This window comes from Lethenteron reissneri, chromosome 8, assembly GCF_015708825.2.
Source record: "Lethenteron reissneri isolate LAM-NWPU_2019-01 chromosome 8, ASM1570882v1, whole genome shotgun sequence".
In the NCBI taxonomy this organism is placed as follows: Eukaryota; Metazoa; Chordata; class Hyperoartia; order Petromyzontiformes; family Petromyzontidae; genus Lethenteron; species Lethenteron reissneri.
The window spans coordinates 9,681,073-9,703,176 of NC_083786.1; the positions used below are offsets into that span (position 1 = coordinate 9,681,073).

At 48.2% G+C, this 22,104-nt stretch overlaps 2 protein-coding genes across 5 annotated transcripts in view; both read right to left on the bottom strand.

Moving 5' to 3' along the window:
- Positions 1-832: 832 nt before the first annotated feature.
- Positions 833-15,179, bottom strand: SNW1 (SNW domain containing 1). Its single transcript, XM_061579815.1, has 14 exons — positions 15,067-15,179; positions 14,064-14,217; positions 13,096-13,257; positions 12,155-12,250; positions 10,935-11,041; positions 9,985-10,089; positions 8,598-8,667; positions 7,641-7,706; positions 6,785-6,901; positions 5,093-5,234; positions 4,134-4,236; positions 3,578-3,698; positions 3,029-3,186; positions 833-1,890 (listed from the first exon to the last, which is right to left on the bottom strand). The coding sequence occupies exons 1-14, from the start codon at positions 15,081-15,083 to the stop codon at positions 1,683-1,685; spliced, it is 1,626 nt and encodes a 541-aa protein (XP_061435799.1). The 5' UTR covers positions 15,084-15,179; the 3' UTR covers positions 833-1,682.
- A 3,737-nt stretch (positions 15,180-18,916) lies between these two features.
- LOC133360939 (endothelial PAS domain-containing protein 1-like) overlaps positions 18,917-22,104 on the bottom strand; it is a 41,729-nt gene continuing 38,541 nt past the window's right edge. For all 4 annotated transcript variants that reach the window (XM_061579841.1, XM_061579834.1, XM_061579844.1 and 1 more), the window contains exon 17: positions 18,917-21,665. In XM_061579841.1, the coding sequence (XP_061435825.1) occupies positions 21,514-21,665 (152 nt within the window). In that variant the 3' untranslated portion in view covers positions 18,917-21,513. The remainder of the gene's footprint in view (positions 21,666-22,104) is intronic.

Genomic DNA, 22,104 nt, shown 5'->3' on the forward strand with positions numbered 1-22,104 from the left:
TTTGCATTTGTTACCAAGCCAGTGGTGCAAGAATTTTTAAAATAAACTTGGAAGGAACTTGCCCCGAAAAAAGTGCGAGTCAAATTCTGATCGTTAAAACAAACGTTTGGTAAAATGTACCCACCACCTACTAAATGTTTGACTCGCGTGTCTTGTTGGACATTACTGCTGAGTCCACGAAGCCAAATCTGGCCTGGCACATTTTGAGATGGATTCACGGCCAACTTGACGACAGAAAAAAAAATACTGAAACATGCTGCCAGGGTGGCAACACGCACGGTGCGCGACTCCACCCAAGACACACCACGGGGTCTAACCCAACCACGACCCACACCACGGGGTCCAACCCAACCACGGCCCACAAACTTAAACTGCTGACAAAACATTCCGTCCTCCACAAACTCTCTCATCCCATTCTCGTTATCTGGTTACACCCCACACTTGAAATTGGTAATAAAAATATTTGCAGGCCTGTAAATCATCAATCAAAATGTTATTTACAATGTATTTCAAGGTAGATTGTATAAACATGCATACACGTCGCTAATTATTGTGTTGTAATGTCAAGAACGCGTTTCGCTGAGAATGTTGTTGCTGCGATAAAGCGTTTGCAGTGTGGCACAAGCACAAATAACTAAAAAACCCAACATCCGTCGACAGAACACTGCCCCCCCATCATATATTTTCCTTCTGGGGCAGTGTTGTTGATGCATGTGTAGAGTAGCTGAGAAAACAGTGACACAATTTTGACAAAAGAAGCATTTGATGCATGCAGCCGATACACTTACCGGGTATGTTTGTACAGTTACACAGGCCAACATTGTGAACAGAATTTACAATTCACGGTTTTATTGAGTAAGGGGCGATATGAACACACGAGGGCTTGTGAAAACAGACTGGGTTATTACTGACCAACCCATATAAAACACACACACACACACAGACGCAACGCCTACAAATCCAAAGAACTTTGAAACAAGTCATCAGGAAATAAAATACGCATCCGATAAAGAACAACGGTGGGTAACTTATGGACAATGGTTTATCAATACAAGTGTAAAGGTACGCATTTAAATGCAGTCGGAAATAGCACGACAATGCCGTCCGTGGCTTTTGCCGTCGCAAACGCCGCTGAAGCAGTGGCGTGGCTGCCGAGTACGAAGGCCGCGCCACTGCGCCAGGGCCAGTGGCCCAGCCGCCAGGCTACGAAGGAGGAAGGGAATTGGACAAGGGGGCAACCCCCTCATTTTATTTCTGGCACGAGGGCCCACTCCAAGCGTTTTAAGGCATCACGATTCGTTCGCCTGGATACAGCGACGAGCCTTGGGCGACTGTCGCCCGGCCGGCGCCGCAGCGTGAACACGCGCACCACCACGTTCCGAGCGTACAAAACGCCGACAAATATTGGGACCGCCGCATGTAATAAAAACCCCAGACATTTTTTTTTTCTCACCGATCGTTTTCATAAGCCGCTAGTCGAGTCTTAACGAAACCAAAACAACGGCGCCGGACGGCGGCGACCCCTTCGACGCGCCGCGCCCTCCATGCGGCACCGCGGCATCTCGGCACACGAACTACCGCAGGAGGAAGAGGTCCCCCCCCCTCGTGTCCCTGCTCTCTCTCTCTCGCTCTCTCACGTCTCACGCTTCATCTCCCCCCGGATCGCCGCGCCCGGATCGCCGCTACTCCTTCCTGCGCTTCTTGCCGTCGTCGTGGTCGCGGGAGCGCCCCTCGGCGGCGCGCTTCCCCCCGCCGCCGTGCTGCTTCGCCTCCTCCAAGAACTTGTCGAGGCCGAAGGGATCCTCCTCTTCGCGCTCAAACTGCACGGGGCCGTCGCGCCTCGACCGCCCCTCGGCACCCTCAAACTTCTTGTCGGGCACGAAGCGATCCCTGCGAACGTGAGACGCGCAACGCTGTCAGGCAAGCGAGCCGTCGACTCCAATAGCACAATCATCGCCAAAGGACACCAGTGACAGGTCCACCATCGTTGTCGTCATCGCCACCATTGAACTGAATTGCAAAGTGAAACGGCCATGACAACTGGAAAGGATGTCAACTGTTGACAGGGAGCTGTCCAGTTGAATAGTTTTCAAAGTGGTGGTTGGGTGGATCAATGAGGGACTACGAATAGCCAGATTGGAGCAAGCACAGAGCCAGAACTGCTGCTAAATTAATTGACTTGACAACCCATACCATGCCATGCAGCACCCTCCTGCTGAATAAGAGACTCCGTGAGGCTTTCACACATAAAAGGCCATATTGCTACGATTGGATTGGTGGGACAGTGAATTAGTAGACTGAGTTACAAAACAGTGACCTGAATCCAATTCCGGCTGCCATCAGTGACGACCGAAATCCTGCCCCCCCCCCCCGCCCATCTTCCCGAACCAGCATCAAGATGCCCAAATGGCCTGATGGGATGTCTTCATCCAGCAGTGGCATAATGGCTGATAACGATGACGACCAATGGAGACTAGGCTCTAAGAGAAGCTGTCTCGGGTGTGGACCAATCAACTTCAAGGGCAGTGCATATCATTATCAGAGTTGTTTATTTTTTGTTTGCATTTTGACTGCTTGTGTTGTGGTTATTGCAAACAATGATGCCTTGTAAAAAGGTGTCAGTTTTTGTACCAGTTGAAAGGGTAAAAACCTATCACTAGACTATGATGACATTATTACTCCACCATTGGAACCTCATTTGCCAGTAAAAATATAATTGGTTTTTTACCTATCTATCTGGCAACAAAACTGACACCTTTTGGCGTCATCTGGTCCAACCCATGTGAGACTAGGCTCTAAGGAAAGCTGTCTCGGGTGTGGACCAATCAACTTCAAGGACAGTGCACATTATCAAAGTTATGTTTTTTGTTTGCATTATGACTGCAGGTATTGTGGTCTATGTAAACATGACTCCTTGTAAAAAGTTGTCAGTTTTGTTGCCAGATAGAAGGGTAAAAAACCAAATGACATTATTATTATCAACTGACATTCAGACCACACAGCGAGGGACATCGGCCACGCGCCTTACCTGCCACTCTTCACCAGCGATTCCACGTCGTCCACGTACTGCTCCTTCTCCTTGGTGGGCCGGTAGATGCTGTTGCCCACCTCCTTGTGGCTCATCCAGGGCTGGTCAAACACATTGTAGGTCTCGTCCTCTCCGCCCGCAAAGCCACTGTCCAAACCCTGTGGAGAAGGGGCGGGGGGGGAGGGAGGATGATGCTGGGCTCACGGCGGGCTGTGTGACCGCGTGTGTGTGTGTAGATCCTGCCGTCAGTTACAGCTATATCTCACCCGGGACCGGGCACGTAACAAGTCATTGGTAGACAGATTCTTATGCTCACGATACTTGCGTTGCATCATCTATGTCTCAATCGCTTTGTAAAAGCGATCAATTTAATCTGCGATCGGGATGACGGTTCCGTGTACGAAACGATCATCTTAATTTGTAATCGGGGGGGGGGCGGGGGGGGGGGGCTGCCATTGGAGGGTCGTGGTAGCTTCAGAACCAGAATCTTCACTTATACTGGAGGAATCCGATGAGATATAAAGCTCCTTTTTCACAAATGCCCAGTACCTTGCTCTGGTTGAAGAGGCGCTGGTCATACTGAGCCTCGTTGTTGGCCCCACGCGGGTTCGGCACGTTCAGCGCGATCATCTCGCTGATGTCGCGGTCCTGGTCGCGCTGCAGCCGTGACCTATGCGAGCAAAGTGAGGGGGGGGGGGGGTGGCAACGGTGACGCGTGTGCCGTGTACGACTGTGCACAAGAACACGCTCGCGCGGTATGGTACACGCTCACGCAAGGGTACACGCGTGGGCGCACGATACAAGTACGCGCTCTGGTGCGGTACGCACGCAAACACACACACGCAAGAGGTACGCGTTCACTCACGTGGAGGAACACTTCCTGTCTGCGCGAACACACGCTTACACACGCACGTTCATGAATAGGCGGGACGTGCTCGAGCACGGAACACGCTAACCTGCGGTACACGCTAACCTGCGGTACACGCCAACCTGCGGTACACAACGTCATTGCGTGCGGTCCGACGCTGGCACCCAGCGGTGCACTGTTTACACGTGAGACCCGAGCCCGGTGGTGTTTCATGTTAAAATTGGTGTAAGAACCGACCTCCTCTCGGGCCCAGCCCTGGCGATGTTCCTGTCGTGCTGCCTCTCTTTCCGGCGGTCGATGCGGATCTCATCGCGTTCCACTACGTCCGGGGCGTTCTCCTCTGCAGGGTGGAGCAGTAAAAAAAAAACCACAAGGCCGTGAGCTTCACCGCAGGACGAACCCCACCACCACCGCCACCCTTGCGAAATTGTACAACAACCGTCCCCTGTACTGACGCGAGGTTTTGCAATACCACAGGCTCATTAAAGATGCAGTCCCAGATACAAAAGAGATCTTGTTTCAGGCACAAAAAGATAAAAATCCCCCATATAGCCTTCACAGACTTTTGGAGCAAGTGCTGTTAGCAAGCAAATATGAAGGGCGGCACGGCAAACGAGGGGGTGGGTAGCCAGCACCATGCCCGGCCGCCTTTGTCTCCCCAGTAGTGATGTTTACACACCGCACCAGGTACTCATTTGAAGCTGAGTCGACCCTGGAGAGGACCAAGACTGGTTCCAACATTCGCTGCTGTTATTGGTCATGAGTGGGAAATGAACTAGAGTCAGCGGATTTGTAGCGCAGCACGCTAACCAGTAAGCCACCGTTGCCCTTGTTCACATACACATATACACACACGCCCACGCTGTGCCATGGACTCTGTGACATGAGCCCGAAGCTACGTCGATGAGAGGGGAAACTTAAAAATCATAATCAGGCACTCCTTCATAACACACTACAGTGACAACACTGCACGGGCATATAATAAAAACGTGCACGCGAGAAACACCACGTTGTCACGAGAGTTCATTAAGATGTACCTAAGCCATATTATTAAAAGTGAAGCTTTTAGTACCAGACAGCCCGGTGTCAACGAATATTGGTTCCGCCCGCCCCACCCCGAATAAATGTATCCCCCGTGGTGTCCGGCACCGTTGTCGACACCGAGCGGTGACGGGTGAAAGGCGTTGGGGGCCGACCTTTCTCGACGTGCCCCTTGATGCCGGCGCGCTTGTCTCGAGCGAGCTGCGCCAGCTCGCGCAGCTTCTCCTCCTTCTTCTCCTTTTCCTTCTGCGCCATCTTGCGCTCCACCTGCGCTCGCATCTCCACAGCCTCGCGCGCCTGCGACACGGGGACGGCACGGCGACGACGACGACATCGACGATGAAGACACACGGCAAGTGACGTCGTAGAAGATTCATTATGAACATTTTTGGGTTAGGCTACACGTAATGATGTGTGGCCAGGTTATCGGTAGAAGACATCTCCACAACCCAAACAAATAAAACGGTCAAGCGTAGAAGTGTCGAATGCACCCAACTGCTGTTATTTGAACTCGCCAGGGAGTTTGGGAGAACGATTCTCACAACCATATTTAGCATTTAAGTGTGCTCGTTGCTAAATTGGCGCAACATGAACACAAACACAATGCAGCTCAAAGATAATTAAATTACAGAATACAACGTGAACGCAGTGCAGCATAAGAACAGGAAGACAGGAAAACAACACAGTATAGAACAGTACAACACACACAAATGCCGTGTAGCACAAGGGCAAGAGATTTAATTCACAGAATTGGATAAAACCCAAGCACGGTGCAGTGCAAGGACTAGAAAAACACAACAAGCACAAGAGAAGACAACACAACATACAACATGGTGCAACAAAAACACACACATGCAGTGCTGCACAAGAAGAATTTACATAACAAGATAAGACAGCGCTTCAATTCAAACAAATGCAAATCACTTCTCTAGGGGGAAGCCTAGGGATTGTTATGTGGGAGGAAACTGGAGTCGCCAGATAAAATGTACATAAGCTCAGGAATAACACTCAAGAGATGGGTAACGAACCAATATGCTGTACTGCCATCTCCTGGCAAGTCTGGGAGCTTCACAAATCGATGTCATCGATAAACCTTGGCCTCCACAGCGCTGGCTTAAGGGTGTAAATATAGCACCACACTCAAACTACAGAAATTGTGTGACTGCCCTATTTGCAATAATTCATCCCATTGTTTTGGTTATTTGATCTTACAATGTGCCTTTTGCTCAGCCTTACTGCCACAAAGTCACAGGAAATTATTACTGGGTTTTTTAAGTAGTAGGGTGCCAAAATGTTCTATTCCCTGCCAGGGGTAAACATCGGTGATGAGCGATATCTAAACCAGTCCTAGGCGCTCCACCCTTCCCAAATTCACACTTAACCAGCGTGGTGAAGTATGGTCAAACAACCCTCGCGACTGACACAGCATCGAAAGGGCTTCATCCAGCAGTGAATTGACAATTTTCCATAAATCTTGCTTTGTCTACATAATAACAGTCCGCCAATAAGAATGCGTTAACACGAGGGTTCCAACCTCGGTTGGAGTAACTGGTGGGGGGGGGGCAGTGGGCGCGGGGTCAGAAGGTCGTGGGTTCGATACAGACCCTGATGCCAGTTATATATTTGGAGTTTGCGCGTCTCTCCCCGTGGTCGTGTGGAATTTTCTCCGGGTGCTCCCATTTTTCCCTCCACACTTATTTAAGAGTACTAATTTCCACGTGCCAAGCCATTTCGTTGAGTATGACTTACGGCCAGGTCGCTTCTGAAAAAGATCTATACAGCTCAGTGGGCCATCGTTGATGAAAATAAAAATGTAGTTTTAGTTGACTAGTAACGGCGCGCGGCACCTTGCGATCGGCGATGTAGAGCGCCTCAGCCAGCTTGGCGAAGTTCTCGTTGATGTGAACCGTCTGCAGGCCTCGGCCGTCGGCAGCCAGGCGCTTGTCCAGAGGGATCGTGTAGCCCTGCAGAGCGAGACACAAAATCTCGGCGTGAGAAAAAGACACGTAGCACACTGCTCGACTCGCGGGGGAAGACGTGCGGATATTGAGGATAGCGGTTTGCATTCATTAGGATCTTAAACGTGGTAGCATCTCTTAAAAGTGCCGAACAGAAACATCACACCGTAAAAATACACACACGCATGCATCATTAGGGGAAGAGATTGGAACGGAGGGAAAAAAAATGTGTGAAAGAACGGCAAATGAGGGACATCACGGACACACGGACAAATTATCTAAACACACAATCAGGGGCATGACAGAAAAATGACAGCAGAGATGCCAGTTCAGCGCAAGCACCCCACGCAATCACCACCACACATCACCACCAACTCACACCACACCCAATCACCACCACACATCACCACCAACTCACACCACACCCAATCAACACCACACATCACCACCAACTCACACCACACCCAATCAACACCACACATCACCACCAACTCACACCACACCCAATCAACACCACACATCACCACCAACTCACACCACACCCAATCAACACCACACATCACCACCAACTCACACCACACCCAATCAACACCACACATCACCACCAACTCACACCACACCCAATCAACACCACACATCACCACCAACTCACACCACACCCAATCAACACCACACATCACCACCAACCATTAACCTACACCACCATCAAGCAGCAGTGGTAAAGCCCTGGGAAAAGGATTCTCACCTTTGCATTCTTCCAGTTGGAGATGCAAGGAGGGATCTTCCACTCCTGTTGCTCCTTGACAGTCATCTGTAGATGGCAAACATCAACGTGGATATGCGATCATGTTGCAAACAGCTCTGAATCCTGATTGTATTGACTTACACAAGAGACCCATAGATTGCAAAGAGGTTAATATACTCAGATGCACATACCCCCCATGAGGACCCCAGGACTTTCAATAGAATCCAAAGACTCACAAGAAACGTACAATCGGCTGCCTCTATAAAATACACCCACTGTTTCTAACACACAGTATCTTGAGATGCGGTCACATTTCGATACTATACAAATTTGATTGTACTATTCACCTTCCCACGAGTAACACGGAGTAGGAAACTACCGTCTTCCTACCGGAAAACAAAGCGTTCGCTCTCATAACAGTGGCCAATGGTTATGTAATAAAGGTCGTTGAAGCGACTTCTGGAATCCGGTCTTAATTCGTCTTTCATTACAACACTCCTTCACGCTGCTGACAGGCAGCGTGAGAGGGATAGAGAGAGACGCGCGCAGCCACGTGGCAGCCTGGACCCCACTCCAGCGTGGCCTCTACCCTTCGTTCGTTCCAGTTCTGACCACGTGTTGTTCGTCTCCACCCCTATTTAATACCCGGGTCACGTGGTACGTTTCCACCAATCCTGGTTAGCCTCTATGGAATCTTCCAGACTCCACCGTAGGCTCCCAGGACCGCGCCCCTGACTCGTCTCCCCATTGGCTGTGGCTAAAACCAGCAGAACCATTCCTCTACCTACAGCTGTCACCTTTCCATTACGTCAGGGCCACGCCCATAGACTTCCTCCCATTGGCTATGGACCAGGACCGGCAGAGCCAATCATCGTGACGAGTTGTAATCCGTCAACGACCCGGATATATCCTCACATTACAGTTACGAGAAGTCTGCCAGTGCCTGCGACGCGCTACCTTTCGGCTGGGCGAGTGCATGACGGGAGCCGGCGGGGACGGAGGGCCACGTGGGATCTTCTTGTTGATCCTGAGAAAACGCAAACACGGCCCCGGTTACAGCGGCACCCCAGGGTTCGACGCAGATCACGCTCACAACGCGCGACACTGCACGTGAAATAGGCCCATGGTTGTGTACACCACCTGCCATCATATACATACATACGTATGTGGAACTTGTCGTATTGTACATAGCCAACCATGCTAATTGGAGGTGCGGGGGAAGAAAAACTAAATGCACATATGGATTTTTTTACTATTTTAAACTATTTTTTATTTTACCAGGTAAGGCCCACTGAGCTATATAGCTCTTTTTCAGAAGCGACCTGGCCACAAATGATAGCTCAACGAAGTGGCTTATCACGTGGAAATGTATATCAGCCAAATACTCTTAAACGCACGTTTCTAAATGTGGAGGAAAAAAACCTAAGACCCGTAGAAAAATCCACGTGACCGCAGGGAGAAACATGCAAACTGTCCAAACACTCTCCAGCAGGTATCAGGGTTGGGATCAAAACCCACGACCTCCTGTATACCAGGCAAGGTATTTAACATTTCGCCAGTGTACATATGCATATTTTCAGCCCTTTTGTCAATCCGCCTCTTGATAAGGGCCTGTCCCACACCTGCGTGGGTCATGTGGGGGTGTTGAGCGTACTTTACGTACACACGACACAAGGGAATATTTTAAAATAGCATAACCAAGTAACTGTTTAACTACCTCCTTCGAGTGTCTAGTAGGGACCAACTCTGATAAAGTTTAGGAGTTGGAGCAATAAGGAATGTGAATCAATGTGTGCGTACTGAGTCTGTGTGTGCAATGTTTTACCTTTAGGTAATGTATCTGCGCACAAGCAGTTTATAGGTGGTGGACAATTGATTCATGCCCGAGAGTGTGCGATGCCAGAAAGTCTGGGTAAGAGTTAGCACCAGTGGTATCTGGTAAATTAACCTAAATAGAACTCTGTAAGCACTCCCCACTAAGTACCCAGTCCAGTGTGTCATGATACTGGATACGTAACTCCATTTGCCTTAAAACAAGCGCCTGCAAAGGTTATCCAAGAGTTTTTTGTCTTTGTGAAGACAGCAGCAAACATGAATGTGTGCATACGACGATTGGCTATATGAAATAATGGACTAATTTATAAATGCATTGCTTTGATTTACCAATTCATATAAAAAAAACTACCATGCAATTTGCAATTTCGTTAACACAAACACGGACGCCTGGCATAGGACATCTGAAAATGACTGCCAGGTAAGCGGTTACTGAACGTTCTTGCTTCAAGTAAACGCTTTCACAGTTTGTCGTCGGCACGAGCGTGCAAGTGCTGCAGCGCCGCTTTACTTGAATCTTGCAGGCTCCATGGGGTCCTTCTGCATCTCCACCATGCGGATGACGCGCTGCTTGGCGCCCGAGTTGTAAGCGACCCCCTGCTGGGCCGGTGTATATCTGCATGGGAAACAAAATAGATACGAGCGTCAACAGTAGGTAACATTGCAAGGGCAAAATAAAAACACAGAATGCTGATTAAAAAATATATACTGTACCCCTGTATTCCGCTATTTTAAGTTGCATTTTTATGTAACGCCGACCGAATTAGAAAAATAAACCTCTAGTCTCATTGGGCTCTTAATCACAGTTCTTTTGTCAATCCACTGAGGGATGCAGGTTTTCTCAAACCAATTGAGTTATGGAGGTTGTTTCACCATGCTTCACCATACTGGTCATTGCAGGTTGCTGAAGGGGGGAAGGACCCAGCACCAGTTCAGGCATCACTCGCCACTGACGTTATAGCCATGGCCGGGATTCAAACGTAGGTCGCCAGAATCATAGCACAGTGCACGAAGCATTGCCCCACCGCTCCACCAAAATTGCTCTAACCCAATTCAGAAATCAAGGACTTGATTGATTTATGCGAAAAGAATGTCAGTTCATAAGAAACCCAGTCAGTCGTTTATATTAATTAAGACTCGCGGCAGGCAAATTATGGCCCACAGCCTCAAGACCACATGAGGCCTACCACTTTGAAATGGCCCACAAAAGATGGTTTATATGTCATTGCAATCATCTTAGCTGCACTAATTGGGACACTAGAGAGGAATACATTCAAACCAGAAACATTGTTTAAAATGTTTACGTTTTCCGCCACTTCAGTCACTGAAACAAGTAATTCAGATGGGTGCTAAAGCGTGGACCACCCAAATGTAACTGAAAGTGATGTTTCAATTCTCAGTAATGAAGGAAAAGGTTCCCCAACCAGTTAATTAAGAAGACGGACTCGGAGAGGTACCCACCTGATGTACTGCGCCGGTGCCAGCTTGTCGGCGGCTCGCACTGGCATGGCAGCTGCCACCTTCTCTGCCACCTGCTTCTCCAGCGCCGTCCGCGTCTTGTCTGTGAGCTGGGAGGAGCGCAGCGCACGTGCGGGAATTCAGTGTCAGGCAGCGTGCAACTACAACACACAGCCCCGAGGATCGGAAGCAGTAGATAAGCTTTTGTGGTTTAGTTTGTTGTCCTTCCCCACACCTCCAATTAGTACGGTTGGCTACGTATGGCGCAAAAAAAGTTGAACATATATACGTACGAGCTTTGATGCCTCTGGCTTTGCCGATTGCTGGTGAGAATTGTGGCCCCCAAATAGTGACTTGTTGAATGATGGACAAGGAGCCGGTGTGGAATTGTTACGTACCTAATACTTAGACCTCCACATTATAAATATATAGAATTATAATATAATTGCACTTCTACTTTACTACCTTCAATATTATTCATACAAATTATCCTAAAAGCTTCTTCCAATCAGTGATCTAAATGTCCTAAACTGTGAGCAGGCTAAGAATATAATATAAAATCGGTGCGTGGTCTTCTAGCATATGAATCCAGAGTTTTCACCGGGTTCAGTATCCACACATCTCAAGATTAAGAAGTCATCATCATAGTAAATGCTGTCCGATGCCACCACACACTGCCATTGCTGTTTTTCCTTTTTCTAGTTCCTGTAGTTTTAGCAGAGTTGAACAATACCTTCAATGTCTACTCCACTCCACCATCAAGCTTTAGGTTCCTTAAAAAAACATTCTTTACAGTCTCATTACCACCACCATCTGGCATTTGATCTTTCCTTGGGTTGCCTACCTCTGGGTGCCACTCTCCCATGTCTATCCTGGTAACCTGCCCGCCTCCACCTTGCAAATGTGTCCAACCCCTCACAACCTCTGCAAGATTTCTGACTTACACCTACAATTATTTGCTCCCACTTTTTATACCCAACCTTCAAGGGGCTTACTCCATCCTCTTCCATTTTGCATATGTTTACAACTTCAACTCTTCTGAACAACTTCCAATCACTGTCTAGATTTGAAGCTACGTGACTCTACCGAAAAAACCTAAGAGTATGAATCACTGTCTATTTCGTGACATGCCACCATACACATTTTCAGCCGTTTTGTCAATCAGGTGCCTCACAAGGGCCTCCCCCACACCTGCGTGGGTCAATTTGGTGCACTGCACTCACCTCTTTGACCGATTCCTCGTCAGGGCGCTGCAGCTCTGGGTCTTCATCGTTCATCACCTCCTTTGGCAGCAGATCTGTGTACCGGCTGTACACCACCTGCCATGATAACACACACATTCGGATGCGTTGACATTTGCGAGCTTTATTTATAACCAGGTAAGTGTCTGTTGAGACTGCACGCCACTTTTTTGTGAGGGAGACTATGGTAAAAAAAAATTCAACTACAACACAATTCAACTAAATACGGGAATACACAAACCACAAAGGGACAACTAGAAAAGGAGATGACACAACGGGAGTCCAACCTCAAGAAAGGGTGAGAGGTAGGGTTACATAAAAGAGAGATGACAACCAGCTCTGCGTTTAAACGATGAGGTCCTAAGTGGTGACGAAGGGGAGTGAAGAGGAATGTTTAAGTCTAGCTTCAGAGTAACACCTAATTATTATTTATATTTCTCCCCAAATTTTATCTCAGTTCTGCCGTCATCAAGTCGTGAGTCAAATTATCCTATCGGATCTCTCAGCAGAGCAGTACAACCCATTTTGTTCGATAAATGCCAACACAGAAGCGGATATCACAGATCTATCTGAAAACCCATCATGTGTCCTCTGGTCCACACAGGAGGAGGACTATCCCATCAGCTCTGCCACTGAGAGTAATGTTCGCCGCATGAGTCAAACCGATATATTAATTATTCGTGCTAGAATTGATCCAATTAAGTGCAGAACCAAATGTAATGGTACACATTTGTTTCAGCGCCTATCAATGATAACCTCGCCGAGACCATTCACTCATTAGACTTGAGAAGCTGCTTTCATCAAACCCAAGGCCTAAGGAATGGCAACTCTGCTCCTCTGATGTCTGAGCCACCTGGCCACCTCTGAACTATTATTTGTGCATCTCAAATGGTGCCAACGCTTCGCTTCGGCCCCACGCCCACCTTGTCCTTGGAGGCTCCCTGACGTGCAATGGCATCGAACTTGACCTTCCCCTCGGCGTCCACCTGGAGCGCCAGAGCGTTGGAGGCCTTCTTCTTGCGGCCCATGTCAAGTGGGTACTGGGCCACGTGGATCTCGGGGAAGGCACCGCCATCGCAGAAATCCTGTGGGCAGAGCAGACGCGCACATGCACACCCACTCACTCAGTGCAGCCTCACAAAGTGACAGATCCCAGGCAAAGATGCTACGTGGTATGGCACTGTGTTGTATGTTTGAGGACGTAACAATGAATCGAGCCACGATCAAATTAATTGCGAGTTTGGTATCAGTGACTCGGGAATTGGTTGTGTTTTGTCTTGTTTGTACTTTGTACCAGATCTGGGGCTCGATTACAGCAGAATTACTGCCTAAAAATGTGTTACATTGTGCTTGCAATTAATGTGGAATTACACAATGACGTATAGCCTAAAATTATGAAACTCACAACATGCAAATTAATAGCATAATAACACAATCACCAATACCACTGTTCGAATAGGAAACATTTCGTGATGTTTGGGGCAAAGGCCCTTCTTCTACATACACTCGATTTAAAATAATTTATTTATAATCAATGTTTTGTGTTTAGTTTCTTGTCCTTCTCGGTTCTTTCGTTAAAGTCACGTAGAAGGGAAATAATAAAATAATAAAAATAAAACATAATAAAATACAATTCTCACGACGTTTCGGCCACAACGCAAGCAGCCGTCCTCAGGTGAAGAACTGCACCTCCGATTAGCATGGTCGGCTACGTACGATGCGAAAGTTCAACATACATACAATGGCACTTTTATAATAGCGCAATTACCTTAAACGTCGCCCATTGTACACACACACATTCTCTTTAAAGGCAGTAGCATTGAGGGATATGTTACATCTTTATATATATGTGTCGTAAGGGTAATAACATTCCTAGTGGAGAGTAGCTTACATCGTTGGCGCGAGGAATCCAGCCGCTGCGTTTGCCATACTGAGGCGGCTCTCGACGCGAGCCGTGCACGGCGAGCTGACGCGACCGCTGGGCGCGCAGTCGCTCCTCAGCTTCCACCAGGTCCTGGGAGATCTGCGTCGGGGGAGGCAGCAGCCTGAGGGGGGAGACAACGCGCTTTGTGTTTATCCACGAAAGCCTCTCGCTCGAGTCTCAAAATACTTTTTTTTTCCTTCCAGGAGCATCCTGCCAAGCCGAGATGAAGAGGTATACAATGGGGTAACACGTGCAGGCCCTTTGTTAATCGACTGCTGTGTGTAGGGACGTCCTCCCCCCGCTGTTGGATGAAAAGGCAGAGAGCCACGTTTAAGGGAGCGAGGTCGGTAACAATTGAGAGGACCACTTCGCCACTGATGGTCGCCGTGGTTCGGGATGCGACTGTAGCCTAAGCACATAACGCAGGAGAATTACTGCGCAAACACTTCCCAATATTCAAACTATGAACACAAGAAGAGCGTTGGGAAGTGTCCATTATCTTCCGAGCCGAGTTAAAGCTGATAATAATAATAACATACCAACCACAGGCTCACAGCGATATGACGCGCTACCGGCGGTGATACACATGGGAGGTAAACCGCGCTCACGTTCATCGACGCGCGCGAATCGATGGGCGGCGAACGCATTAACGAATGGCAATAACAACACGTCAAGAAGGGTTAAAGATGTGCTCGCCTCTGGCAGCGATGTTAGCGAACGGCGGCTTCGTCTTAATCGCGCGCCGCGTTCTCAAACACACGGGCCGCGGCCTAGTCTGGCCTAGAAGCCTCCTTTGGCCAGACGCGGAGGCCAACCCGACTGCCGACGCGCGTTTTAAGAGCGCCGGCGCGCGCAACCGGGCCCCGTGTCCCGGCGGAATTCGATGTTGTTGCCGTTGAAACCTTTTAAAGAAACGTAAACGGACAAGAATCTTCGACAAGAGGAAGCCCGCCACGGACACGAAACTCACCTCGCCAGCGCCGCCATGGTGAGTCGATGCGTGACGTCACACCGGCTTCCGCCTCCACTTCCGGCCGCGACCGGAAACCACGTGACAGCGATAATAACCCCGACGCGAATTATTAAATTCTACAACTCGATTTTAATACTGCGGCTTGGCGCGAGACGTGGATTCTTGTCTTGGATTAATACACGGCCGACGCGGAGGGTTGGGGGAGGGGGGAATGCGTGACGTCAGCAGGCACACTGCGTGACGTAGGCAGGCACACTGCGTGACGTCAGGCAGGCACACTGCGTGACGTCAGCAGGGACACTGCGTGACGTCAGCAGGCACACTGCGTGACGTCTGCAGGGACACTGCGTGACGTCGGCAGGCACACTGCGTGACGCCGGCAGGCACACTGCGTGACGCCGGCAGGCACACTGCGTGACGTCGGCAGGCACACTGCGTGACGCCGGCAGGCACACTGCGTGACGTCGGCAGGCACACTGCGCGACGTCTGCAGGCACACTGCGCGACGTCGGCAGGCACACTGCGCGACGCCTGCAGGCACACTGCGCGACGTCTGCAGGCACACTGCGCGACGTCGGCAGGCACACTGCGCGACGTCTGCAGGCACACTGCGCGACGTCTGCAGGCACACTGCGCGACGTAGGCAGGCACACTGCGCGACGTCGGCAGGCACACTGCGTAACGTCAGCAGGCACACTGCGCGACGCCGGCAGGCACACTGCGTGACGCCGGCAGGCACACTGCGCGACGTCTGCAGGCACACTGCGCGACGCCGGCAGGCACACTGCGTGACGCTGCCGCATGCGGGTGACATCACAGATGTGACGTCACCGCCCACTTGCCGTGCAAAATATGAAATCTATTATTGTGCCCCCCCCCTTCCCCAAAAATACAAAAGTCTATTTTTATACCTTTTGCATTGTGTACAGTCTGGAAGCTGCCCACATGGCAAATTTCAAGTTTGTTGCATGTCGGGAAGTATGCTAAGGGGCCGTCCATAAATGACGTCACGCACCTAGGGGGGGGGGGTCAGATATTTGTGACGATGTGTGACGGGGGGGGGGGGGGTTTGAGAAATGTGACGTCACATCAACATTTGCAACTTTAAATAAATATAGACAACGCGTTCTACTTTATTAAATAGACCTTTTAATACATGTTTCATCCTGCAACATGAGAGTGCAGCGCCACATTAAATACGCACTACAATGACAATAGTTTAAAGCGATTTGAAGCGTGTTTTATTTTGGGGGGGGGCAGAGCTTTGTGACGTCATATTTGATGGGGGGGGGGGGGGGTCTGACTTTTTGTGACGCTGTGTGACGAGGGGGGGGGGGGGAGTTCAAAAATCGTCCAAAATCGCGTGACGTCATTTATGGACGACCCCTAAACATTTCCAACAGACACACATTCACAAATTTCATTTTATATATATAGACTAGCCTTTTGGTTGTCCAAGGACGGGTGTATTTCAGTAAATCTGAAACCTGCAAGCGAAAAGCAGACCGCGACGTGATATTCATTGCATCAATGCGTGTGCAATTTCTAAGGGCGCGGTGACACAGACCTATTTCATTTTAAGGTTATAATCCCTTGTTCATCACGACGTCCTTTTTACTTAGATGTCTCAACAGCGTGACGGAGACCACGTGATGACGTGAGGGTTCTGCCTTTGTAGTGAGGGTTGTGAGTTGACGCCGAGGAGGGGGGAGGAGGCGCCTCGCCCCCCCATGTGGAGTGACGTCACCCGCTAATTATTATGAATGGAGGGGGGGTGTCCATTTGGAGGACGTCACCTGGTTATGATTATTAATGAGGGGGCTGGTCGACGTGGAGTGACGTCACACGCGGGACACACAGACATTCTTGGCTCATGATAGTAGTAAATAAGACGTTTTTTTATGGGTGAGATCGCGTAAATATGCAATTTGTGTCGTGAAACCCGCCACCACCACCCGACACAGTCAATTAGTAAGGTTTTTGTCACGTAAACTGAACGTGCCAATTCGTTACGAGTAGGTATACCCACGTGACTTTACCGAAAGAACCAAGAATATGAATCCCTGCAGTCACGAAAGCTTTAAATCTAAATCTTAAACCCTGTTTTATTGCCGGAAAGGGAAAATCTATTCTTATTTTTGATACTTTAATTCTCCACAACGACGCTAATTGTTTTTCTCATACATCAATTCAAGAACACAATTTGGCGTCTATACATGTGAAAACACATATAGCTTTTAGCATCCCATCAGTCGCGCAGCATTCTTGTAGTACACTTTCTTGTGTATTTCACTTCAGTGTATATAATCGCCCCTTAAAGGCCACGGTGGTTGTTGACGAATGTTTTTATTTTTAAATCCTTTATATTAAGTTCGCTTGCTTGCTTACGACCGTGCAAATCTTTCGGTCGTTTTTTAACCCACTTCCCGTGATCCAATCGAGCTGACATTTTACACAGACTCGTTGTGCGTGACAATTAATGTTCGTGAAAAAAGTCCAAAATTTTACACTTTTTAGGACAAAAATATTATATTTAATTACCAATTGCTTAATGGTGCAATGCAATCATCTGACCCATAGGTGGCAGTCATCTCAAGCCAGAGGACGGGAGGACTCTAGCCGCCACGCATATAAAGGATTGGTAATTAAATAACATTTTTGTCCTAAAAAGTGTAAAATTTTGGAATTTTTTTTTCACGAACATTGTCACGCACAACGAGTCTGTGTGGAAAATGTCAGCTCGATTGGATCACGGGAAGTGGGTTAAAAAACGAGCGAAAGATTTGCACGGTCGTTAGCAAGCAAGCAAGTGAACTTAATATAAAGGATTTAAAAACAAAGACCAGTGGTCCGTCCTGCCAGCCTTGCATTACTCATACCGCCCTCTTCTGTTCGAATGTGTTATTACAGGTCACTGCGGGGGTGGGCTGGTAGGAACGAACAAATGAATGGCTATAATAAAATGAAATGGCGGGGGTATGATACGAAGGGAGAGTTTGAGGCCTAGTTCTAGGCTTTAGGCCTAGCTGTAGGCTTTAGGCCGCTGTGAGTTAATTTTTTATTTAAATGTTTTAATTAAAAACTATCTCAGGGAATTATAAGGGAATGTTACACTTGTTTAGCCAGGAAAGCCTCACTTGAGTCTAAAGGTTTTTGTAGGGTCCTGCCAAGTGTTTGCAGTAGGGGGCGATGTTGCTACACCTAATCGGACATCGGACGGACGATATAATCTATTGTAGGCTGGTTCACTTCGTTCCTACCAGTAACAGTAGCACTTCTAACAATTAAGAGCCCTTTGTCAAGCCACACGCTGGATGAAGCCCCCCCCCCCTCCACGACTTGAGTCATTGTGGTGTTATTTGGCCATACTTCACCAGGGAGCATAGACATACAGGGCAATTATTTTTGGTCTGCTCCCTCCACAGCTCAAGCTATTACGATGGTTGTCCATCCAAGCACTCGCCCATCTCAACCCCGCTTAGATTCCGAGATCGAGCTTGGAGCAGAATGGACACTGACCGTACTCAAAGCTTCCTGTAACCACAGGGTGTTTTTTCAAACTTTGTTTTCGTTAAGCTAGCATTCACTGACTTTACTCGGAATGCTTCTGTTCATTTCACTCAAAAGTCCCAAGGCCAAAGAGACCAAACGAAATATGAAAGCACATTGTTACTTAACCTCTTTGCTGTGAACAATGTCCATTGCCCAACACGTCCGCCCATTATATATCCACACAAGTTTCCTTTTGTCGGAACGACTCGGGCAATGCATGACGTTGATATTGAACCGTGTAAATTGTGCCAGCAACACTTGCGGAACGGAGAAATAAGTTTCACAGAAATATGACTAAAACTATTCGTTTATTTCATTTTAAAATACAGATGACAACTAGAACGTACATGTCACAAAATTACGTCTCTTAAAGGTGATAGTGCGTGGAAGAGCTCGTGTCAAATTAAAACCAAGGAAACTTACAAGGTACAATACACGAAGTTAGGATTGTAACAGCCTGTTATTGCTCCCTAACAAGACCCAATAAACAACCCAACTAAATTTATATTGTGTGTGGCATTTACATACTAGTTACTATAACCAGCAGTCACACCCTAGTCACACCACAACACATGGCTGCTGCTCAAGACAGTTCATCGAGATATCATTTCGGGAGAAAATATTCAACGAGTGAAAAGAACCCCCATTGTAAATGGTGCGCGATGAAGCGAACATGACACTGGCAACCATAATTATCAAAATTGTGCAGCCTTGAAAATAAATTGCACTCAAATGAAAACAAACGCGCTCACTCCCTTTAACAATTACACTCACAGATATTGTAATCAGCTACAAATGGTTTGAAACCTTACTGCAAACAGTTCAGTATGGTTAAATTTTCAAGGTGCTTAGTATTCGGAAGGGAAACAAAACAAACCCTACTTAACGCATGCATCGTATCGAATGCGAACATTGTGAGGTAAAGTCAAAAGCAGAATCCTGGATTTCCACTCGGCACCCCGCACATAGAACCCTAATTTTCATCCCAATTGGTCGACGTTAACTTACGGTTGTAAAAATCTTTTGGCATATGAAAGATCCGAGCTCGGAAACGAGGTTTTATCGTTTCTCACGACTGCACTTTTGTGAGACCGAACCGACATTCCGCTCTTTGCTTTCTGTACTGGGCAGTGGCAGATGCCGCTTTTAGGGCGAGCACTGTCCCAGGTTGTGCGTGTCAGCGTTGGACAGCCCTTGACCACCACCACCCCCCCCCCCTTTTCCACTGGCACATATGAGCCGCGCCACCGCGGGGAGAACCCCCTCACACACCCATACACACCGACCGGTTTTCCACCTGCAACTTTACAAACCGAAGCCAGAACACAAAAAACCGTGATACGGTGAACTCGCAAAACACCGGAATTATTGTCGTCATACATTGCGTTGAAACGGCACGCTTCAACGCAAAACGCCGACGACACGCGTACAATTCAGTGCGTCCCACGTCGGCGGCATGGCTCCGGTTCTGCGCTAGAAAAACCTCTCCCGAGCTGCTCCGGGCTGGCTCAGCACGGGTGTGGCTCGGTTGTACAGTGGAAAGAGAAGCATTAGAGAAGCAGGCAGACGTGTGGGTTTCGTATTGCCGCACCCTGGAAGCCGGTTCGTGATCCTCGTGAATTCTCGATGTTTAAATGAACCATTATTATTCGTGGAAGCAATGGGTCGCCACTATGCCACTACTAAAGCAAGCATGGAAACTTAAAAAATACCACCTTGAAGGTCACCATAATATATATTTGAGCAGAATAACAATACACTCAATCAGGCATCTATGAAAAAATACTCAATCTAAATAAAAGCATTACTTCTGCGTATTATTTTGTAAAAATGTTTCCATTTGCGTATTGATCCAAATGGTGATAAATGACAGCACATACACTCAACCTACCCTGGTGTGTTTAAAAAAAGATTTTTTTTTCTCTCCCCCATTTATCTATTAGATTGTTATTCTAACTTTTTTTTATATAAGTTAACCATTATATTTTCTGGAGAAAAAAAAAAGCCGGTATTCATGAGTCCCTCTGGACTTGTCCATTCACGTCCTAAGAGGACGTCTGTTGCCACAAGACAAAGCCGTGCAAGACAGTACACGGACGCAAACACAAAATTAAAAACTCGGCCAGATCATCTGGTCTGCTTGGGTTTGAGTCACAGGATCATCTCCTCTGTCAATTGCCATACAGGCGCTTTGAAACGATACAACAAAAAAACGTGGAAATAATACAGGAAAATACAATTCATAGCTGCACAAACAAGGGGAAATGTAGAGATTCCAACATTTACATTTGCAGCGTTGCTGCCTCTGTCGGTTTGTACAAGCCTGGCTGTCGTCAAACCCCTGACCAAGTTCTGACACCCATCACAATTGTGGCAAAGAGACAAAAGGAACGGATTGTATGTAGGGGGTGTACGTATGTGTGTCCATGTCCGGGTGAGTAACATGCTCACATGTTTGTGCAAAGAGACAAATTGCTCGATGGACCCATCTCTAAAAGTTTACATAAGGCATTGTCCTGGAGGGATCGTCGGTTGAAATGTTGAACTGTTATGTTTTTACTTTCATTTTTCTCTCTCCGTCTCTCTATACTTGACGGCGGAAAGTGACTGTTGCCAACTTGTTCCGCCTGTGCCACGCGGGAAGGGGGGGGGGTGGAGGAAATCACACACCAACCCGTGGCGGGAATCACCGCCAATGTTTTTACGAGTGACCCAAATGACTGACAAACACACGGAGAGGGGGGCAAGGCGAGAGACACTTAAATGAACATTGGTGGGGGGGGGGGGGGGGGTCGAAAGAAAAGTTTGGATGGGGAGATATATTGGGCTGGTGGTGGTGGTGGGAGGGGTAGCAGAGACGTTATGGGGGTAGAGAGGAGGTGAAAGGTCGGCTCAGGACAGCTGGTCCAGGGCCTTGAGCAACTCCTCGCCCTGCAGGAGCGTGCGGCTGTCCTGCACCGGAGCGTTCACCTCGCAGTCGTAGCTGTTGAGCATCGGCAGCGTGATGTCCTCCAGAGTCGGGCCCAGCAGCCGGCTGACGAGGTCTGTGCATTGAACCACGGCGAAGGGAGAAACTTCAAAAACGCACGCACGCATAATATTGCACAGCGTCCATGGAGCTACGGATACATTTTCAGTGCTGGGTCACATTTTCTGCTTTTTATACGTTTGGTCTCTATCTGCTGCAGGGTGGGGGAGAAAGTGCTGCCCCTCTCAAGTGTAGATCAGAAGTAGTTCTGTGGTACCAGCTTTCACGGGCCGTGCGCTCTAACACCAAGTGGGAGTTTTGTAATGCAGCACAAGAGTTAATAATTGATTCTTCGACTATTTTTTTAGTTTAATTTGTTGTCCTTCCCCCCCACACCTCCAATTGATTAGCGCGGTTGGCTACGCATGTTGCAAAAGAAGTTCAACATCCATACACACATACGTGACGCCAATAAACAGCACAATTCGAGATAAAATTTGGGGGGATTTTTTCTT

Coding starts and splice junctions, on each gene's coding strand:
- SNW1 (XM_061579815.1), bottom strand. Junction 3,699..4,133: donor AGGGCTGGGCCCGAGAGGAG/GTCGGTTCTTAC, acceptor TTGCTCGCATAG/GTCACGGCTGCAGCGCGACC. Junction 3,187..3,577: donor GCCTCTTCAACCAGAGCAAG/GTACTGGGCATT, acceptor CCTTCTCCACAG/GGTTTGGACAGTGGCTTTGC.